This window comes from Cheilinus undulatus, linkage group 17 (assembly GCF_018320785.1).
Source record: "Cheilinus undulatus linkage group 17, ASM1832078v1, whole genome shotgun sequence".
NCBI classification, from domain to species: domain Eukaryota; kingdom Metazoa; phylum Chordata; class Actinopteri; order Labriformes; family Labridae; genus Cheilinus; species Cheilinus undulatus.
This window is the reverse complement of record NC_054881.1, coordinates 28,232,980-28,253,309: the sequence shown is the minus strand read 5'-3', so window position 1 is coordinate 28,253,309 and position 20,330 is coordinate 28,232,980. Positions and strand designations below refer to the sequence as shown.

Below are 20,330 nucleotides of genomic sequence, written 5' to 3'. Positions count from 1 at the left end.
TTGCAAGAATGAGCCTGTGTAGATGTGACGCTGTCCATGGTGCTGGACTGACAGCTGCCACTCAGAGAGTGAGGAAAAAACAACTTCTTTCACGTGCTTCCCTTCAGCTGATTTTGAGCGGTTCATGTAAAGGCGTTATTTGTGCTCAAGGCACCATACATTTTGATGCATTTCATGACTTTTTGTCTTTCTCTGACCATCCACAACAAAACAATGACTATTGTGCAGGGCTGTCAACACTCAGACTCAAGCGATATGCGAGCTAAATCGCAAACAGGATGCGATTTTTGAACTCCTTCACAAGATGGATGCTAACTTGGAGAAGTTGTCAGCTCGGCTCGGCTGAATGGGCCACTGAATTCGGACATATTCAAGGTAAAGCCACTGGGAGACTCAGAAAGACTCAAAGGCAGACAGAAAATTGCAGTGTCGGCCTGACCCAAAACAATTGTTATCTTCATTGGCTCCCTGAGATAACCAGACTTCCCAAGGCCGGTTGTCTCTCCACTCTCCTTGGTTGTTATGTGGACAAGATGCTCCGGCCCCATCTCCCCCCCACCACCCCCTACTCCTGTGAACTTTGTTTCTGGATCAGAGCTCTCTGAGGTCGTCTCCATGGCAACAGCTGTGTCTTCGTCACCTATATCAGACGGCAGAGACAATGGGTGGGACTGAGTGGAGATGAAGTACACAGGCTCACACATACGCACACACAAGACACATATAACACGCACACCCCCTCCAACTCAACGCCTTCGCTGGCTCCCACCCCCTCCTCCCTCCCTTCGCCGCAGTGTAGCATGGGAGGGTTGTGGCTGCGTGCGCGCGCCCCCCCCCCCCCCAGTGTCTGTGCTGCGACACCTCCCCTCCCTAACACCCTCCCCCTCTCCCACATGTGCAAGTTCTCGAGTTTTGTTGTAATGTCTTATTATGTTGCTGATGTGCTGAGGTGTTTTTTCCAAATTCCAAACTGTGCCCCCCCTACAGGAGCCTAGTTTGGGAGTTGCTTTTTTTTCCCTCTTCCTTCCTCTTGTTCTCTTTTTCAGTTAAGTAAAAGGGGCGCTGCTTGTGTGGCAGCCCTGCAGTTCTCCCGCTCCTGTCCTCCCCCTGTTATGTGTCAATGTTTTTTTTTATGTTTCTTGGACGGGATGTAACTGAAAGGCAATTCCCCCCCTCGGGGGATCAATAAAGGATTGATTGATTGATTGATTGACTGATTTTTCCTGACCCCAGGGTTGAACTGTTGTTTCTTGTAACCTACAGCTACAAATTGATGGGTGGGAAAATTACCTTTTGCTTAGAGCGGCACATTTGCACGTGCTGGGCCTGGTTGGAGTATGTTGTATCATCACAAGATGGCAGCATAGCCTTAATTCTGGTTCTATTAAGAGAAGACGGAACTTTCAACGAGAAAAAATACATTAAAAAAACTTAGTTTTGGTTTTAAAATGTTTTGTAGGTCCTGAGATGGCAGGTATGCTCAAGAATTTGTAAATATCTAGGTAATACGTGCTGCCGGGGCTGATTTTTTTAAACTATTGTAGGGGGCGCTACTGGGGCCAAAAGCCATGCCCACCCACAACACAAAGAGAGGTCATCTCAGATTCCCACTGTGCATTTTTGTGCCAGGTTTCAGGGCTCTGCAAATTTTCTAAGCCATGGATAATTCTACATCCTGTTCATGGCAAAGAAAAAATCACCATGACCACGCCCCTTTGAGTAACAAAAAGGTTTCAATGAAATTATCACCTATGACATGTCTTCTTTCTATACACTTAACATAAAGGTGTTGGGATGAATGCCCCTAGAGGAATTTTTTAAAAATGTGACCTCTGCTACATGCTGCTTTTAAGCCACAGAAATCAAAATGGCAGACTTCCTGTCTTTTTATGGTATGGGTCCAGGAGGGCTTTTTGTAGATCTTAAAATGATGTATAAGCTCAAGATTGTTCAAAATCCTAGGTTAAATCTGCTGCAGGGGCTTAATTTTTGAAATATTTTGCAGGGGGTGCCACATAATCCTATAAATCATCTCGTTTCACTACTATTTTTGTGCAAAGTTTCATGGCTTTGCAATTTTTGTAAGCATCAGAGTATCTGTTACATGGCGAATGAAAAATTGTCATAGCCACATCGTTTTAGGTAAGGACACTTGACCTTTAAGTTTGAGTAAGGTCGACATTGAGGGATGTGCCTGGTGTAATTTCAGCAGGATTTAGCCAATCTTATAATCAATGGAAATTTTTTAGTGAGCACCAGCCATTTTTATCACATTATGAAGCATTTAAATTTGAGGGGCCGCCATGGTCACATCTTTCAACTAATGAGAAAGCTGTGAATAATTTTTGACCTAAGACATCCCTTCTTGCTCTAAACCAAAGATCAAGTTGTTTGGATCAACGCCCTCGGACTAGTTTGTTCAAATACGACCCCTAAAATATGCCTTGTTTACCCAAAAACACCAAAATGCCGACTTCCTGTTTGCTTTTTTGTGCATCCTGACATGGCATATCTGCCCACAAATGTTTGAAATCCTATGTTAAACCTGCTGGGGGGGGGCTGATCTTTGGAAACGTTGTAGGAGGTGCGACTGAACCAATATGCCACACCCACCTACAAAAGTGATATGGATCAACTCAGAACTCAAAATAGAATTTTTGTGGTTAAGTTTCATTGCTCTACATATACCATAAGCCCCTGAAAATGTCTACTTCTTATTGCATGGCAAACAAAAAATCACCATGGCCATGCCTTTTGACCTAGCAATTTGACCATCAAGTATGTGTAAGGTGTAAAGGGTGGCGCTGCACATATTTTAATTTATGGATGTGTTCTGGCCTGGACTGTCATCAAGCACATGAAATTTGTTGAAGATACATCAATGTATAGTAGAGTTATGACCATTCCAAAATTTAGGCCAAGACTTTTTTTGTTTGCTGCCCCACCAGGGCCACACCTCTGGCAAAGTCACAGATTTTTGCAGAGACATACGGTGCTTAACAAATTTATTAGACCACCTATCATATTTGTCTCAGAGACCATCCAGCATCATGAAGTGCTTTAATGCGGACTCTTTCATTTTCAGTGAGCTCTCCACATTTTACCATTTTGAACAGGAATGAGTAATTTTAAACTGAATTCACCTTTTTATACCCAAATTTGAGCTGGCTCACTGGGCTTCTCTGAAAAGTCAGAAATTATTCAAGCATACATTCAACCACTAAAACTAATTTTCTGTTTAGGAATGCAAGTAAATAACTATAATTTTACATATTAATCAAGAAATAATAATGTGCTTTATTATTTTTTCAGTTTTTTTGTAAATCAGTACATTTGAAAATTCATGGATAAAATTCATAATTATATTTAAGCATTAAAATATCATTTCATTTAAAGAGCTTCTACACATTGGTGTATTTACCATTGCAGAAACATAAAAAATGACTTTGGTAATTACCACTGCCATTAATTTAGGGCAGCTGTGGCATAAACGTCCCTTTAAGTGGTGGTCTAATAAATTTGTTAAGCACTGTAAATCCACTTCTTTAGGACTTCCTGACACAAATTCGAAGTGGATAGGACTTTTAACAGCCGCTTGTGCTGTAAACGTTGACATTTCCAGTCACCACTAGGAGGCGCGATGATCTATAGAAAATATGACTATATGAACATGTGCATGCATGGACCTTCCATAAACACAGGAAGTTTGAGTCAGATTGGACAATGCACAAAAATATGCTAATTTGAGGGCTTGCCACAACCACGCCTTTCGACTAATGAGAAAGTCCTGAATAACTTTTCATCAGCAATGTCTCATCTAGCTGTATACCGAAGTACAAGTCGATCGAATGAAATTCCTAGGAGGAGTTCATCTAGATATGACAGGCTCGTGAACAGGCTCATTTTGGGCTAATATATTAAAAATGGCAAATTTCCTGTTGGAGATAGAGATTTGCTCCAGAGGACTTTTTTTTTGTAGAGCCCCCTGAGCCAAATCTACGAACCAAATTTCATAACTCTAGGTCAAAGTCCTTTTTGGGCTGTTCCATAGAAGCACGAAAAATGGGGCAAATGGGGCAATTCCTGAGGGTCATCTGTGAAACCTAAATAAACCCCGCATTTTGCGCACCCTTCATATGTGTGCCGAATTTCTTCAGTTTTGAGGATGAAAAAGTGCCCAAAAAGGCTCGGAACGCATAAAGATAAAAACAATAATGACGAACCCAACCAATTTCAATAGAGTCCTCGCACCCTTGTTGCTCGGGCACTGTTTAAGTCCTATTCACTTTAATCTATTTTAAGTCTATCTGTTCCGATACTTTTGTTCACCCTAAAAAATTTGATGTTCCATTACAAATAAAGCTATCTCCTAAGTTGTGTATCAGATCCAGATGTACAGTAAAAATAAAGAGATTGGGCCCACCGTTCCGATACTTTTGGAGGGGACTGTAGCTTTTGCATTGCGTCCATTTACTAGAACAAGACCACGTTTCTGTATGAAATAAAGAATAAAAACAACCCAAGAATCGCTGCCTTATCATGGTGGGGAGTTTGAGTGGTCCTGTGAACCTGGGAGCTATGTTGCCGGGGGGAATTAGCCCCTGGTGAGGTTTCCCAAAACAAATTGGTCGAGGTAGGGTCCAGACAAAGAACAATTCATAAACCCACCATAAACCAGCGTTTTGGGGATCCATTTACCTCGCCTGGACATGGGAAACTGGAGCAACCCCCCCTTAAGCCAGACTTGGGAGGGGAGCTTGCAGGGGCGAGCGTCTGGTGGCCAGGCTTCACTCCATGGGGCCCAGTCGGGTCGAACCTGAAAAAAGTTACATGGAGCCACCCCCCTGTGGACCCACCACCTGCAGGGATGGGCATGGTTGTAGGGTGGCAGGCAAAGGTGGCAGCCTTGGCAGGCCAACCCCCAGTGGCACAGACTAACAGTGGGCACGTGGAATGTGACCTCTCTGGCGGGAAAGAATCCGGAGTTAGTGCAGGAGGTGGAGCAATATATATAGTTGGGCTCACCTCCACGCACAGCTGTGGCTCCGGAACCAAAGTCCCAGAGAGGGGCTGGACTATTTCCTTTTCTGGAGTTGCCCTAGGTGAGAGGCACCGGGGGTGTGTGGTGAAATCCAAAAGCTCCTAGCTGAGCACTATTATGTTGAGGTTCTCCCAGGTGAATGAGAGGGTTGCCTCCCTGCGACTGACAGCAGCAGGGGGTGAGAATGTGACTGTTGTTTGTGCTTATGCAACGAACAGCAGCTCGAAGTGTGTAGCCTTCTGGAGTCTGAGTGGGGTTCTGGAGGGGGTCCTGCCTCAGGACACCATAGTTCTACTGGGGAATAACACTCACCTGGGCAACAATGGAGAAACCTGGAGGAGGGCTGCCCGATCTGAACCCAAGTGGTGTCTTGTTGTTGGACTTTTGTGCTAGTCATGGACTGTCCATAACAAACATCATGTACAAGCATTGGGTTGCTCGTTAGTGTACTTCATGCCAGAGCACCTTAGGCCAAAGCTCTATGATCGACTGTTGCCATTTCATCAGTTCTGCGACTGCATGTCTTGGACACCTGGGTGAAGAGAGGAGCGGAGCTGTCAATTGATCAACACCTGGTGGTGAGTTAGATCAAATAGCTGGGGAAGCTGCAGGACAGACCTGGTACCTAAACGAGTAGTGCATTGGAACTGGAAACGTCTGCTTTGACCTCAGGGAAGACCTAGAATGGGCTCGAGGGATTACGTATCCTGTCTGGCTGGAAATGCCTCAGGATCCCCCAGTAGGAGTTGGAAAGTGCCACTGGGGGAAGTGACATCTGTGTGGACTTGCTTAGCCTGTGAGCCCTGCTACCCAGCTCTGGATAAGCAGATGGAGATACACAAGTGGACAAAATTGTTGGTACCCCTCTGTTAATGAAAGAAAAACCCACAATGGTCACAGAAATAACTTGAATCTGACAAAAGCGATAATTAATAAAAATTCAATGAAAATTAACCAATGAAAATCAGACATTGCTTTTGAATTGTGGTTCAACAGAATTATTTAAAAAAACAAACTCATGAAACAGGCCTGGACAAAAATGATGGTACCCTTAACTCAATATTTTGTTGCACAACCTTTTGAGGCAATCACTGCAATCAAACGATTTCTGTAACTTTCAGTGAGACGTCTGCACCTCTCAGCAGGTATTTTGGCCCACTCCTCATGAGCAAACTGCTCCAGTTGTCTCAGGTTTGAAGGGTGCCTTCTCCAGCTCCTTCCACAGATGTTCAATAGGATTTAGATCAGGGCTCATAGAAGGCCATTTAAGAATAGTCCAGTGTTTTGCTCTTAGCCATTCTTGGGTGTTTTTAGCTGTGTGTTTTGGGTCATCATCCTGTTGCAAGACCCATGACCTGCGACTGAGACCAAGCTTTCTGACACTGGGCCGCACATGTCTCTCTAGAATACCTCAATAGTCTTGAGATTTCATTGTACCCTGTACAGATTCAAGACACCCTGTGCCAGATGCAGCAAAGCAGCCCCAGAACATAACAGAGCCTCCTCCATGTTTCACAGTAGGGACAGTGTTCTTTTCTTGGTATGCTTCATTTTTGCGTCTGTGAACATAGAGCTGATGTGCCTTGCCAAAAAGTTCCAGTTTTGTCTCGTCTGTCCATAGGACATTCTCCCAGAAGCTTTGTGGCTTGTCAACATGCAGTTTGGCAAATTCCAGTCTTGCTTTTTTTAATGATTTGTTTTCAACAGTGGTGTCCTCCTTGGTCGTCTCCCATGAAGTCCACTTTGGCTCAAACAACGACTCATGGTGTGATCTGACACTGATGTACCTTGACCTTGGAGTTCACCTTTAATGTCTTTGGAGGTTGTTCTGGGCTCTTTTGTTACCATTCGTATTATCTATCTCTTTGATTTGTCATCAATTTTCCTCCTGCGGTCACGTCCAGGGAGGTTGGCTACAGTCCCGTGGATCTTAAATTTCTGAATAATATGTGCAACTGTAGACACAGGAACATCAGGCTGCTTGGAGATGGTCTTATAGCCTTTACCTTTAACATGCTTGTCTATGGTTTTCTTTCTAATCTCCTGAGACAACTCTCTCCTTCGCTTCCTCTGGTCCATGTTTAGTATGGTACACCCCATGTCAAACAGCACAGTGACTACTTTTTACCCTTTAAATAGGCCGACTGACTGATTACAAGTTTGAAGACGCCTGTGATGCTAATTAGAGGACACACCTTGGTTGAACATGTCCCTATGGTCACATTATTTTCAGTCTTTTCTAGGGGTACCATCATTTTTTGTCCAGGCCTGTTTCATGAGCTTGTTTTTTAAAATAATTCTGTTGAACCACAATTCAAAATCAGTGTCTGATTTTCATTGGTTAATATTCATTGAATTTTTATTTACTATCACTTTAGTCAGATTCAAGTTATTTCTGGGACCATTGTGGGTTTTTCTTTCATTAACAGAGGGGTACCAACAATTTTGGCCACTTGTGTACATGGATGGATGGAACAACCCTCGAAGCTTTTCATGTTGGGACGCGCTGCTGTGGAACTGCTCTGATAGGCTAGAGAGGGAGTGATTGGCTCTGCACTAAGATTCACCAGCAGATCACAGCGTAGTCGCTGTATGTGGAAATTAGAGGTCACAGCTCTGAGAGAGGAGCTGAGAGAAAGAAAATTTTTCTCACAAGGTGTCAAAACTCTTGTGTCCAAACACCCAGCACGCCATGGAGCTTCTGACAGAGAGGATCCCTGAGCCACATCATCATCCACACTGGCTCCAGTGATCTGAGGAGGCAGCAGGAGAAAGTGTCACACTCACTGTAGAGTAGTGATGGAGAAAGCCTCCTCCACCTTTCCCAATAGCAGAGTGGTTATATTCACTTAGCTCCCATGGAAGGACTTCCATCCTGACACCATCGAAAGGATCAACAGCAGTGTGGCCAGAGACTATGCAGAGATCCAACATCTACCTGTCCCACAACCCCACCCTGGATGTGAACTGTCTCCATGACCATGTCCACCTGTTCAAAGACACAGTCTCCATCTTTGCCCAGACACTGACAGACGTTGCCCTCAACAGAGTCCAATCCACACCACGAAGACCAGGCATCTCCATCCCAAGACATCCTAACCCCCACCCAAACCAGCCCCAGTGAGACAAACTCATCCCCATCTTCCTCCACACCACCCCCAAAGTAACCCCTTATCATCCCCTGAGAAAGTACCAGGGCAGATAAGACCCCCATCAGGCTAGACCCCAACCACTGTTACCTCAAGGAGTCCCACCCCCATCCACAGGAGGTGGATCCCACCCTCGGGACCTCAGCTCTTGCCCACGAGAGCCTTACCCACTGAGTTACTACGATGTTGTGAGGAGAGCAGCGACCACAGTTGTCCCCCCACCCACAGAAACAACTTTGACACCACAGTGAACAAAAGTGGACACCAGCTTCTCCAGCTGTGTAGATCACTGGGTCTGTACATTGTTAACGGTCAACTTCGAGAGGACTCATTTGGTCTATGCACTCACAGCTCTCCTCCTGGTAATAGTACAGTGGGTTATAATATCACTGACCTAGACCTCCTCTATCTGAGAGCATTCCAGTCAGCACCCTCACCCCCTATCAGACCCAGAGGTCGCGTTAACCGAATATTCTCCGTCATTGATCGATTTTTTTGAAGGATGACGGAGATTTTGAAGGCTGTCCATCATTTTGACGGGCTGGAATGATGAGGATGAGTCTGCATTTCAGCGCACACATAGACAGATGCATAGACCTTTTCCATTTTGCACACATGGACTATCAAGGAGGTTATATAATCTATTAAAAATCTTGTACCCATTGGGCTCTCTCACTGACCTCGACATCATAGATGGGTGAAAGCGCATCGGTCTCCATGCTGACAGTGCACTGAGGCTACTGCAGGTGTCAAGTGTAGTGGCAATTCAGCGTCCTTTGTTTGAACATCCCAAAAAAACCCCTGCTGTGAGAACCTCTTTCCCCAACACCCAAACAATAGTTGTCGACCTTACTGCGTATCCAAAGAGAGAACAACAAAGGCTGGCTGGGCCAAGGTTTCCTGTGTAGGTGTGAAACCCTCTTCCAGATGTGAACCAAAAGGTCCCTTTGTGTGATGTCCAAATGAGGCCCAGTCCTGGTGGGGGTCTCAGCAGACAGAGGGGGCAGGAAGAATGTTTCAGGGGTTTCAAACATCTTGGGGAGGGGGCATTGCTCCTCTTGGATAAAGATGCTTGTCTCCCATTGCTAGAGGCTCATTTCTCTCTCGGACAGTCTACTGCCTGGACCCTGTCCCTCTCACTCTCTCTCTCTCTCTCTCTCTCTCTGTCTGTCTGTCTGTCTGTCTGTCTGTCTGTCTGTCTGTCTTGTAATGCTTACTGGCTGCTGTACATGTGATTTACCTTATAATAGTAAACCTTTTTTTGTCAGCCAGCAGACTGTCTAATATTTCTTTTGTTCACCAGCAGCAACAGAGAAAAATTTCAACCACACTCAGTACACAGGTCGGCATGTAGAGTGTTAAGGCCTTTGCACAATGAGTCCATTTCATGTTGTTCTAATCATGTCTGCACACCGATGCCAAAATTGTCATTTTATTTGTTCCATTTTGTTCAGAACAGATTTGATTTTATGCGAAATTTTGTATCAGTCCAAGGTGACTGATGATTCAAAACTGCTTCTGCTGCTTTCACCTCGCTTGCTCACCACCCAAACATCACTTTAAAAACCAAAGTTTGCTCATTTATCATGTGGATATCAACCATGGAAATATAACAAAGAGATGGGTGAATGATGATTCAGATCAGTTTTATTATGCTCGCTCACCACCGCCCGACCCTCCCACTCTCTGTCTGAAAATCTCACTTTATCCACCGTAGTTTGCCCATGTATCATGTGGACATCAGTCATGGAAATATAACAGACAAAGGCATAAGTTTGTAGCCCACTCACAGGTCATAACAGAGACAGAATTATAAAGTTGTTCTCCAGCTTGTCTTTGTGCTATGACGCATGAGCGTGTGCTGTATGAAGCCCTGTGTCAGGATGGATCCAGCGGGATTTTAAAGGAGTGACAGAGACACAGGCTCGCATTACGAAACTATTTGCCACATGCTACAAATTTTCGCAGTCAAGGCAAATATAAACGCCCCTGACTAAGTGTGCAAGGCCAGAGTGCGTGACATTTTTTCAGATTCCAACTCCTGTGGAGCAGAGAAATGCGCACAGCTCCACAGTGCAGCCTTTTAACAACTTATCAGCTATGGTCGTCAAACTACAACATATTGATATTAAAAATATCCTCAAAACTGTGCATGATATCTTAAATGGCGCAGTTCATAGTTGCTTGCTTAAAGACAAGGATTGTTGCTCCACCGTCACTGCGTAAAAATGACTCAACCAGATTGAGATGCTGTGGCATGAAGAGAGCGATTCACACCAGACATCCCAAGAATACTGCTGAACTGAAACAGTTTTGTAAAGGGGAATGGTCCAAAATTCCTCCTGACTGTTGTGCAGCTCTGATCTTCAACTACAAGAAACATTTGGTTGAGGTTATTGATGCCAAAGGAGTGTCAACCAGTTATTAAATCCAAAGGTTCACATACTTTTTCCACCCTGCACTGTGAATGTTTACATTCACATAAAACATAAAAACATGTAAACATATCATTTTTTGTGTGGTATTAGTTTAAGCAGACTGTGTTTGTCTATTGTTGTGACTTTGATGAAGATCAGAACACATTTTATGACAAATTTATGCGGAAATCCAACAAATCCCAAAGGGTTCACATACTTTTTCTTGCAACTGTATTTGCCATCATAAGAGCAGCTGTTTTAATCCCCTATAGGAATAGAAGTTTGGTTTTAAAAGTCAAAAACCTCTGGCTCTGATATTTGTAAGGCCTGAGCTGCAGAAAACTAGTCAGAGGTACAGACAGGACTGGACTCTATGAGAGAGCGAAGTGCAGCTGTGCACAGTGGTTAAGTTCTTCATCTAAAAAAAAAACAACATAAAAAGTAGACAAAATAAATTTATCTCCTTCAGTCTTAAAAATCATGCAGTCTGTATCAGCCTCTCTAATTGGACAGCATTTTTGCAGAGCTGAGGTGATGCTGCAGTTGCGCTGGTGTGCGCTCTGCCGTGTCTTTTTATGATGTTCGTCCCACTGTAAAGAGGATTCAGTGTGCCATATTTGACTTATTTATTGCATCGTGTTATGACCTTGCTATTCTTATAGATAGATCTTGATAAATGAGTGAAAATCTCTATTTGAAATACATAAATATTGAAAATTAATATCAAAAAATATCCTTCATTTTCAAGTCATGGCGGTTTGTCGGTAGATTTAACCACCATAATGGCGCATGTCAGAAAATTTGTATTAAGATCAGATTGAAATGCATGAGCATGTGTATCTGAATTGGATTGCATCTTCCACACCATCTTCTTGTACAGTGACATTTTAATCTCTGATCCAAATCAGTCACTTCTGTCTGTCTTTTTTTTCCACATAAACAATGAATAAACACCAAATTTATGCGGTCTTGGGATTTCTGCTTTTGTTTAGGGGCATTATGAGCAGTCAGTGAAGTAGCGAGCTGTCCAGCATGTTGTTCTTAAAATGAGACGAATGAACTGGTACCGAAACAAAAGGCAAGCCAACATGTGAGCGAGAGACTACGATGTGTTGGTATGGCTACAAAGATGGCAAGCAAGGTACTGACATGTATTTGAGTGTATAAAATCACATATATAAACTAGAAAAGCACTCGGAGAGCACAGACCTCTGCCATTAGCCCTATCTCCCACTCCCAATAGTGAAGAATCCCCATGTACCCCCCACCACAGCCTTCGCCAAATAAAATTGATTTGTATAATAATATGGAATGTGGTGTAGTTGCATTTGGGCATAGCTGTACCTTTTTCTCTGCCTCTTGTGTTGCATATTGCAACAGTAGTGGTCTTCCATATTTCTGATGGTAAGCTCTCTGACAGTGGTCTGACAGAGCTGGCTCATTTGGCAGGAAGTCACTGGCCCACACCTTAAAGAGAGCATAGAGAAAAATTAGGACTGGGCTTCTCTGAGAAGTCAGAAATTAATCAAGCGCTGGCCACACCTATCCAATAGGAAACTGCCTGGGAGTGGCCTTGAAAGGCATTGAGCCTAGTGCATTCTGGGTGTTAGAGTTTATGAATCCTTTGGCTGAATTGACCTTTGTCATGGAATATCTTAAGCTATGAAGCACCGATTTCAGAAGTTTTTTCGTCTTTACACTGTGTAGACATGGTAGAATTATCACAAGCCAATATCTCTACCAGTAAATTATTTCTTTAATAATTTATTTTTATGAAAGAACAGATTTAGTTGTTTCACCAACAAATTATATAAAATTTTAGAAAATGGTGAAGAGAAAGCGATATTGGTCTGTAGTTTTTTTTTTATGCAGTGTTTATCTCCATTTAAAAAAAATGGGATTACCTTTGGTTACTTCATGTTATTGGGAAAAGTTCCTTTTTGGAAAGACAGATTACAAACATAGGTCTTAGGTTGGACAATATAATCAATAACATATTCAATAATTACTGTATTGATTGGATTTATGTAAACTGACCTCTTACTTTTAATTCTCTTAGGTGTTTTAATGGGTAACAGCTTACCTAGGGATTTGACACAGTTGCAAGAATTGTAGCAACCATATGTTAAGCATTTTTTTTTCTTATATTTCCCAGTATTATCATCTGGTGATTGATTCCTAAGGCATCTATTCATCTTTTCCAACCTGGTGACTATGTACTAGAAGTTTGAAATTGACAGTTTGAGAACCATGCTTTGGGTCCCCCGCTCGAGTCTCCAGAATGGCAGTCAAAGTCAAAGGCCAGCCACAATGGATTCACACAAAGCAGACTCAGGCCCACACCTCAAGCAGCACAGGGCAGCCAGACCCAGAGAGCATGCTCAACATGACTCTGCACTAATCTTTCAAACAAGGGGATTCAAAGCGGCAAAACTCATTTTATCATTGAGTTGGCATTATTATGTGTAGCGGTGTTATTGTTTCTGCAGTCATGAACAATTACTCTGTTGTGTCTTTTCAGGGCCGCCATGGATGCAGCCGTACCCAAGAGCCATACACTGAAATGGTAATTTTAGGCCATACTTCAGTTAGCTTGTTGGGCATGTAGTGTTTGTACCTTCCTTTCAATGTCAATGCCTTTGAACCATTCTATATAGATAATGTTACTTTTATAGAACTGACTGGCAATAGATATTTGCATACAGTATCCATCAGTAGCAGGAGAGGTTGTTCTTTCCTTACCTTTCCTTACTGGTGATGTGAGAGAACTTGCGTCAAAGGACTATTGCAATGCCTTTTGGGCTAAACTAACTCAAAACTTTTTTGTTCGATTTGATAAACAGGTTTATTCTAACTTTCAACTTATTGTGCTAAAAGCTGAACAGAAAATACTTCCCCTTGGTTTGTGTTAGCACAGTAACTCTTAAAGTATATCACAACATGGGGACTTTACTCAAGATTGCACTGATAGGTTGTACTTTTTCAAACAATGGCCTGTGCCAGCTATGGATCCTGTGATTTGGCTTTGTGGTGGTGATAAACTTCATACTTATATTCCAGCATATTGGCAAGGAACATGTGCTCCGTATTGGGTAACAGATAGAGTTAAATTCAACCCTTTGACTGAAAAAGACAATAAACCCGTTCTGGCCAGATGTCCTTCTTGAAAAGTTAATGATTATTCTTTCACAGATCAGTTGATGGAAATGGCATGGATCAGGTTTATTGTGAATTTGATCTGGATCTAAAACCAAATCATACATTGGCATCAAACCTATGGTACCAATCAATAAAGAAGAACGTGTAAAAATTGACTCAAAAATGTTGTAATGCATGCTCACTTATGCCACAATTTACTCACAATTTATGCTATTTCCAACAATGGCAAGAATTCTAGGATTAGACAGCATTACATCTCTATGCATACTGGTTTATCAGTATTCAGACTCATCCTAGTGTTGGTGTTATTTCACAACAGCCCTTTACAAACAGACCTTAGTGTTGTTGATGTTCATGTTGGACAAAATGAAAAACTAGTGTATAAAGTTAATGGTATTTTTCATAAAATGACTCACTATGTGGTTTATTCTAATATCTCGATTAGACATGTTGGTACAACTACTGTTTCTGAAATCCATGATACAACTTTTCAAGTACCTAACTATTATCCTTCTTTAAATGGGTTTTCCATATTTCTTCAAAACATACAGTATATTGCACAGACCCCTATCGATTTATCAGACGTGCCTGCAGGTTGTATGCAATGGCGAATGCCTCTGCTGTCTTTGATGGGTGTGTGCCCTGAGATTTGGCCCAACGATACTATGGGCTGCCATCTGGCTGCCTTTTGGAACACAGAATTGCAATACTCTAACCACTACCTTATAGCTCTGACAAGTCATGATAAAATCGTTAGTTGCTAATGAAACTCTGGAGGGACTCCAGCCACTTGGAAGTGCAATCGCCTTGATCCAACAGTTTGTTCTAGACAATCGGAAAGCTTTAGATGCTGTTACAGCATCTCAGGGTAGTATGTGTGCAATTGTGAGTGAAGAATGTTGTACCAATTCACCAGCAGAATCTGTAGGAATGGGCAACCTGATTAATGCCATCAACAATAATCGTAGCTGGTCTTCTGTAAGGCACGTCGCCTCAGGAATTTTTCATGGATCATAGGCAGAAAAGGGTGAGATTGGCCTAAATAAATAAAAAGGCCTGATTATCTGAGAAAAGCAGAAGGCCCGGCACATCAAGAGGTGATGGGTGACACCTATAAAATAGGACTAAAATTAAAAAAAAAAAAAATCATAAACAAAAAATGGGGGATCTGTTAGTGTGAACATATCATGTTTTCTATGAAATCATGTAACACACAGATAAAACTCTGTTTGGTTCAGGGTATGCAGACATCCAGAAATAGTATTTGTGGAGATGGACTCTGACATGTCCATGTGGGTGCCTCCACATACCAGTTGTCAAGGGTATAAATTGATGCAGGGCACAGATGGCCTAGTGGTTTAGGGCCATGTATGCAGGTGACCTAACCTTGCAATCACATGGATTCGCACATTTCTGTGTTTCTCACTGGTGAATGCATCTTGCAAAGCTCCCATCTGAAACATTTGGGCCCGGTTAGAAAGTGACAGGACCATGTATGTATTTATTGATTTTGTTACTGTGGGACAGAGTCCAGGATAAATTTCCCTATGGGGACATTAAAGTCTATCTTATCTTATCTTATCTTAGGACCAATCAGTGAGGGGCAGTACTTTAGGACACGGCTGAGGCGTGATGTAAGAACGCAGCAACAAGAGGCCGGTGCAATTATGGCTGAAAAGATTAGCGTGGATGCTGCTATAGCATCAGTTTTATTTGAACTTGACGACATTTCTTAGTTAAAAGAAGAACGAAGAACAGCACTGAGTTGTTTTCTTTTCAAATACAAAAAAGGTTATGTACTGGCATGTCTACAGTTGCCATGGTTCATGTTATGCATGACTGGCCTGTAAAGATGTGGCAGTCTGAAAGTTCATCTAATCACCCTCCGAGTTTTTTTTTTAAATGCTCTGCCCTTTCCCAAACACTGGGTATGGAAGGTTTTCCAGATGGATGTGTGAAACAAATCCATCCGGAGTGTCAGGTTACAGGTGGCCCAGGTTCAAATCCAGCCAGTAGCCATTTTCCACATGTCTCTCCCCACTCTCTTGTCCCTGTTTCTGACTCTATCCACTGTCCTTCTCCATCAAAAAATAAAGGCACAAAAAGCCCAGAATAAATCTTTAAAAAAGACTATAAATTGATGTTTCTGTCTGCAATCCTCATTTTGCATTTGTCAATGATCGCAGCTGCTCAGTTAACTCTACAGAACTCCAGTCTGTGTCCGTGACATTTCTGAATCATCCTCTTGTGTCAGTATAACATTTTTATTCCCATATGACATTTACAGTGACTGTTTTAGGGGCTGGCTTAGCAAAGGGTCAATTAGGGAAAGAGGTGGAGATCTTTCTTAAGCTATGACAGGTGCAATAAAGCCTTTGTTTTCGGCAAGTCCATGCCCACTAGCCTTGTAATTTTCAACAATTCTCAAGTTTTTCTAATTAACTTTCATAAGCTTATGAGTATCTTTAGGCTTAAAATTAGCATTTTTTCCATCACCGGAACTGCAAAATAATCATTTGAAAACTAAATAAATTCAAGTAGCCGCATTCAGTGTTAATGTTTAATGTGTACATTTTAAAGCATAAATGATAAGTATGTTTGAATTCCTTTTTTGTGTTCAGAGTGTGTGTCTTTGTACCTGACAGTGAGGATGTGGATTTGAACAACCCATCATGGCTCCTTTATTCTCAAAGATCTAAAAAGAAGACAACAGGAGAAAATGAGTTGCATTACTTTCCTTACATGTAGGCAAAGCAACAAACTATTGCAACACACAAGCAGAACAAGAGAAAAGTCTTTTGTTGGTAAACTTGATGTCTAGTTTCATCTGTTTTCAAATGGAGGAATTTACAAGTTGATGGAATTGTGTGATAAGCTCTTGTTTTGATGAAGAGATGTTGTCCAGCTCATACAAAACTGCTGCTGCAGCTAAGTCGAAGCGAATCACTCAACTAGCCAGCCTTGTACACAACTACTCACAACAGCCAATCCTTTCCCCATAACTATAACACACTTGCGAAAAAGCAGGTCAGCAAGGGCGACAACATCATTTCCTGTTGAGGAAAGCTTTCCGTGCTGCTCTCTGCGCTTGCTTTAATAAGGAATGCTGTCCATTTCTGACACAAGTGCCGCTGTGACTAATTTTGAGCTAATCTCTCCACTAGCAGGTGCTGCATACAAGCATTCACACAAGTAACCCTTCCCCCTTTAACTATTACATACTCATACTGAAGCAGGTTGGCAGAAGAGCAAAAACACCTTTTCTGTCACTGAGAGCTCTCTGTGCTTCTTTTTATCAAGAAATGTCCATTTTGACAACAGGGCAGCTGTGGCTAATTTTGAATTAATCGCTCCACTGACAGGCATTAAAGCATTCACACAACAACTAACCCTTTCCCCCTTAACTATCACATACTCATGCCAAAGCAGGTCAGTAGAAGAGTGAAAACATCTTCCCAATAGGGCTGGTTGATCAAAAAGCTTTAGTTTTTAGTTTTTTTTTAGCAAATCCCCCCCGACGCTGGTCTGGGGGCAAGAGCGTGTGAGCAGCTGATTGATAGAGAGAGACGTGCTGCTGGGAAAAGGAGCAATGCAGCTCAAGGAATTACAGGTAGAGAAGCACACAAAGCTACACAGAGTGGGATATTTTCTGATATTTCACAGCACTAACGCTCAGAAACACCACATCAACTCATCACAAAGTTGCAGGCTGTTTGTATTGTGGTGGCGCTGCTGAGTCTCAGCAGAAGTGATAAAAGGCAATGTCTGTTGGTCATTAAGTCCCGATGAGCGAACTTCTTCCCTCTCACCTCCGTAAATAAACGCTGCATGTGGTCTGCTTTATGCTCGGAAATGACAAAGCATGGGCTGGATCAAGTGATCCTGTTATTAGTTACCATTATAAACAAATGAAAAACGATGATCTGAGGTTATTTTGTAGGCTGTATGAGTTTTAAGTTATGGCACCGGGATCACAGAGATCAAAGGCAGGTGCGCGCTGATCGTCTCTCAATTAATTATATTATATAGTAAGACGTGATGAGCCGAAGAGATATATTAATGCTTCCAAAGGCTTGTTCCATTCATTTTAGGATCATTTAGAGTACCAAGTGGGCGCAGTGATGAGCCTGGATGGATTGAATTAGTCCCCAAAGAGGTAACTTTTTTTAATAAATGATTTTTTTTAACCTGATTGACCAATTGATTAATTGGTGCCTGGGTGTGATTTTGGTCGACCAAGTTTTTCTTTGGTTGACTACAGCCCTATTTCCCAACATGAAAGCTGAAAGTGTTGTTATATCTGAGGTATTTCCAACAGTGGAGGCAGCCATTAGAGGGCTTTCAGTACAACTAGACCCCACCCCATAGCACAACTCTGTATGTAGGGCTCTATTTACCACACTGTAAAAAATGTCCGTAGAAAATACGGCAAAAGACTGTCAAATAGCAACAGTAAAAGACCGTAAAACAAATAAACATATATTACTGTATAAAATACACAGAATTGCTGTAAATCAAGCAACGGTATGAAACATAAATTTTTACAATTAAAGTACGTAATAATTACAAAATTGTACCGTTTAAACGAAAGAAGATTGTGAAAATAAAGGAAAAATACTGTAATCTTCAAGACGGGCAATTACTCTAAAAATTACAGTAGTATTTTGTTAAAATTACAGACTTTTCTCTCATGTACATTTAAATTCACAGTAAAAATCTGTGAATAAAATTGCAATCACATACCGTAATTTTAGCAGGGACAAGAGGTTAAAAAAACTGTATGATCAGGAAAGTTCTGTAGAAAATACAGTAAAAACCTGTCAACCTGCAAAACTTGTGAACAAGCACCAATTTGTTGTTATGTTCACATTTGTTTCTCAGTGCTACACCACATGATGCTGCCTTGTGAAATAAACGGACAGTTACAGTTAATATGAAAACCTTATTGAAACAAGAATGGTACCAAAAATCATTTTATTTGTTCTTAATTTGATGGATGAAAGTGGTCAATTATTTTAGTTTAACTGATTTATTGGAAAAGAATGATGTTAATTGTTCTCACAAAGAATGCCATTGCATTTGTAAAGCCATTCCACTTCCTTTAATGCATCTAACACAAAATACATTGATGTACTTTAATGTTTCAGTCAGTCTTTCAGAACTGAAATTGGATGACACATATTACCAATAGGAAATATAAAAAGGTAATTGGAAAGAACTATTTTATATATACATAAAGAGAGAGAGAGAGAGAGATACATACTGTATATATAATATGTATATAATACAGTTGAATATATAGTATATACAATAGTTATTTTTACTGGTTAAATAACTTAAACATGAATGCAAATAGAATGACAAGAAACCCTCCATAATCAGTTTTAAAAATGAATGGGAACTGTACATATAGTCTATCAAATTGATTTCTAAGGGGAAAAAAATTCTTAAAAAAAAACAATATGAAACCATGGTTTAGTTTCTGAAATTTTAATTTACTTCTCATACCTTATGTAATTTAATCTAAACTTCTCTTTACCTGTATGTGGGGTTATTTATGTCTAGAAAATACGTTTTGTTTCATGTGCCAACGCTGTATTAACTATTGGAATCTGTTCAATAAAGTTGTATCAATATAAAAAATAAATATCTAAAAATAATTTTGAAAAACTGTTTCCCATCGCCATTCAACCCTGTCTACACAGGAACGTTTTCTATTCTGTCTGTACTAGAACAGCGATTTGGGTGATTAAAAATGGAACAATTTGGAAACGAGCTACAGAGTGAACAGTTTTCAGTCACCTCCTTCCATGTACACAAACAGTGCTGCTTTCTCGAAATGCGTTTGCGCACTGTGGTTGCAGTCAATTGTCATGTGCGAATACGGTTTCGCGCAGGCGCGGGGAAAGAAGGACCTTATACGCATGCGTGTGTGGTTCGTTGGAAAATCAAACCACCAACGGCTGCCTGGTAAACTACAGCGTTTTCGTGTCTTCTGTGGTCTCGTGTGCGCGGAAATATTTCATAAAGTTGCTGTCTGCTCGTAGAACGAGCTGCAAACGAAGATGGAATACAAAGCAGGACATTGGCGTGTATTAATTCGACGTCACCCGGAGCATCAGCCTACGAGCTATTGGTAAGGTATGTAGAACTTCTTTTGTCGTAGTGTCAAATATTTCTTGAGTTCTTTTCATTCAGTAACACCACATGTTTATAGGTAGAAGTTAAATGGGTCAGGAGGCATTTTGTTTCAATTCTAGACCAGCCAACATTGCTGTTTGATTTGTATTTTTTGCTGTCATTTTAGCGTGGAGAACGTTGAACACTTGCTGTGTTGGGGACCATAAATGAACCCCAAGTTCAGAGCTAACTCCGCCCACTTCAGACTTTTGAAAAATGCACAAAAAATGGGCGGTTGGGTGCTGGGAACACTGGGAAGAGGGAAAGAAAAAGGACGGAGTTTTCCAGATGAGGTGGGAGTGACCGTGAGGACCGTGATGTCCCCTAGCCAAAAAGTGAGAGTCCCGCCGCAGCACTGCTGCTTCAGAGCGACCTAAGGTGAAG

General features: G+C 41.6%; 1 protein-coding gene across 1 annotated transcript in view; it reads right to left on the bottom strand.

Annotated features, from left to right (window-relative positions):
• The window catches only part of galt (galactose-1-phosphate uridylyltransferase), a 116,251-nt gene that overhangs the window by 28,559 nt on the left and 67,362 nt on the right, over positions 1-20,330 (bottom strand). The window contains exons 6-7 of the mRNA XM_041810766.1: positions 16,405-16,461; positions 11,952-12,074 (exon numbers count right to left, since the gene is read on the bottom strand). Of these exons, the coding sequence (XP_041666700.1) occupies positions 11,952-12,074; positions 16,405-16,461 (180 nt within the window). The remainder of the gene's footprint in view (positions 1-11,951; positions 12,075-16,404; positions 16,462-20,330) is intronic.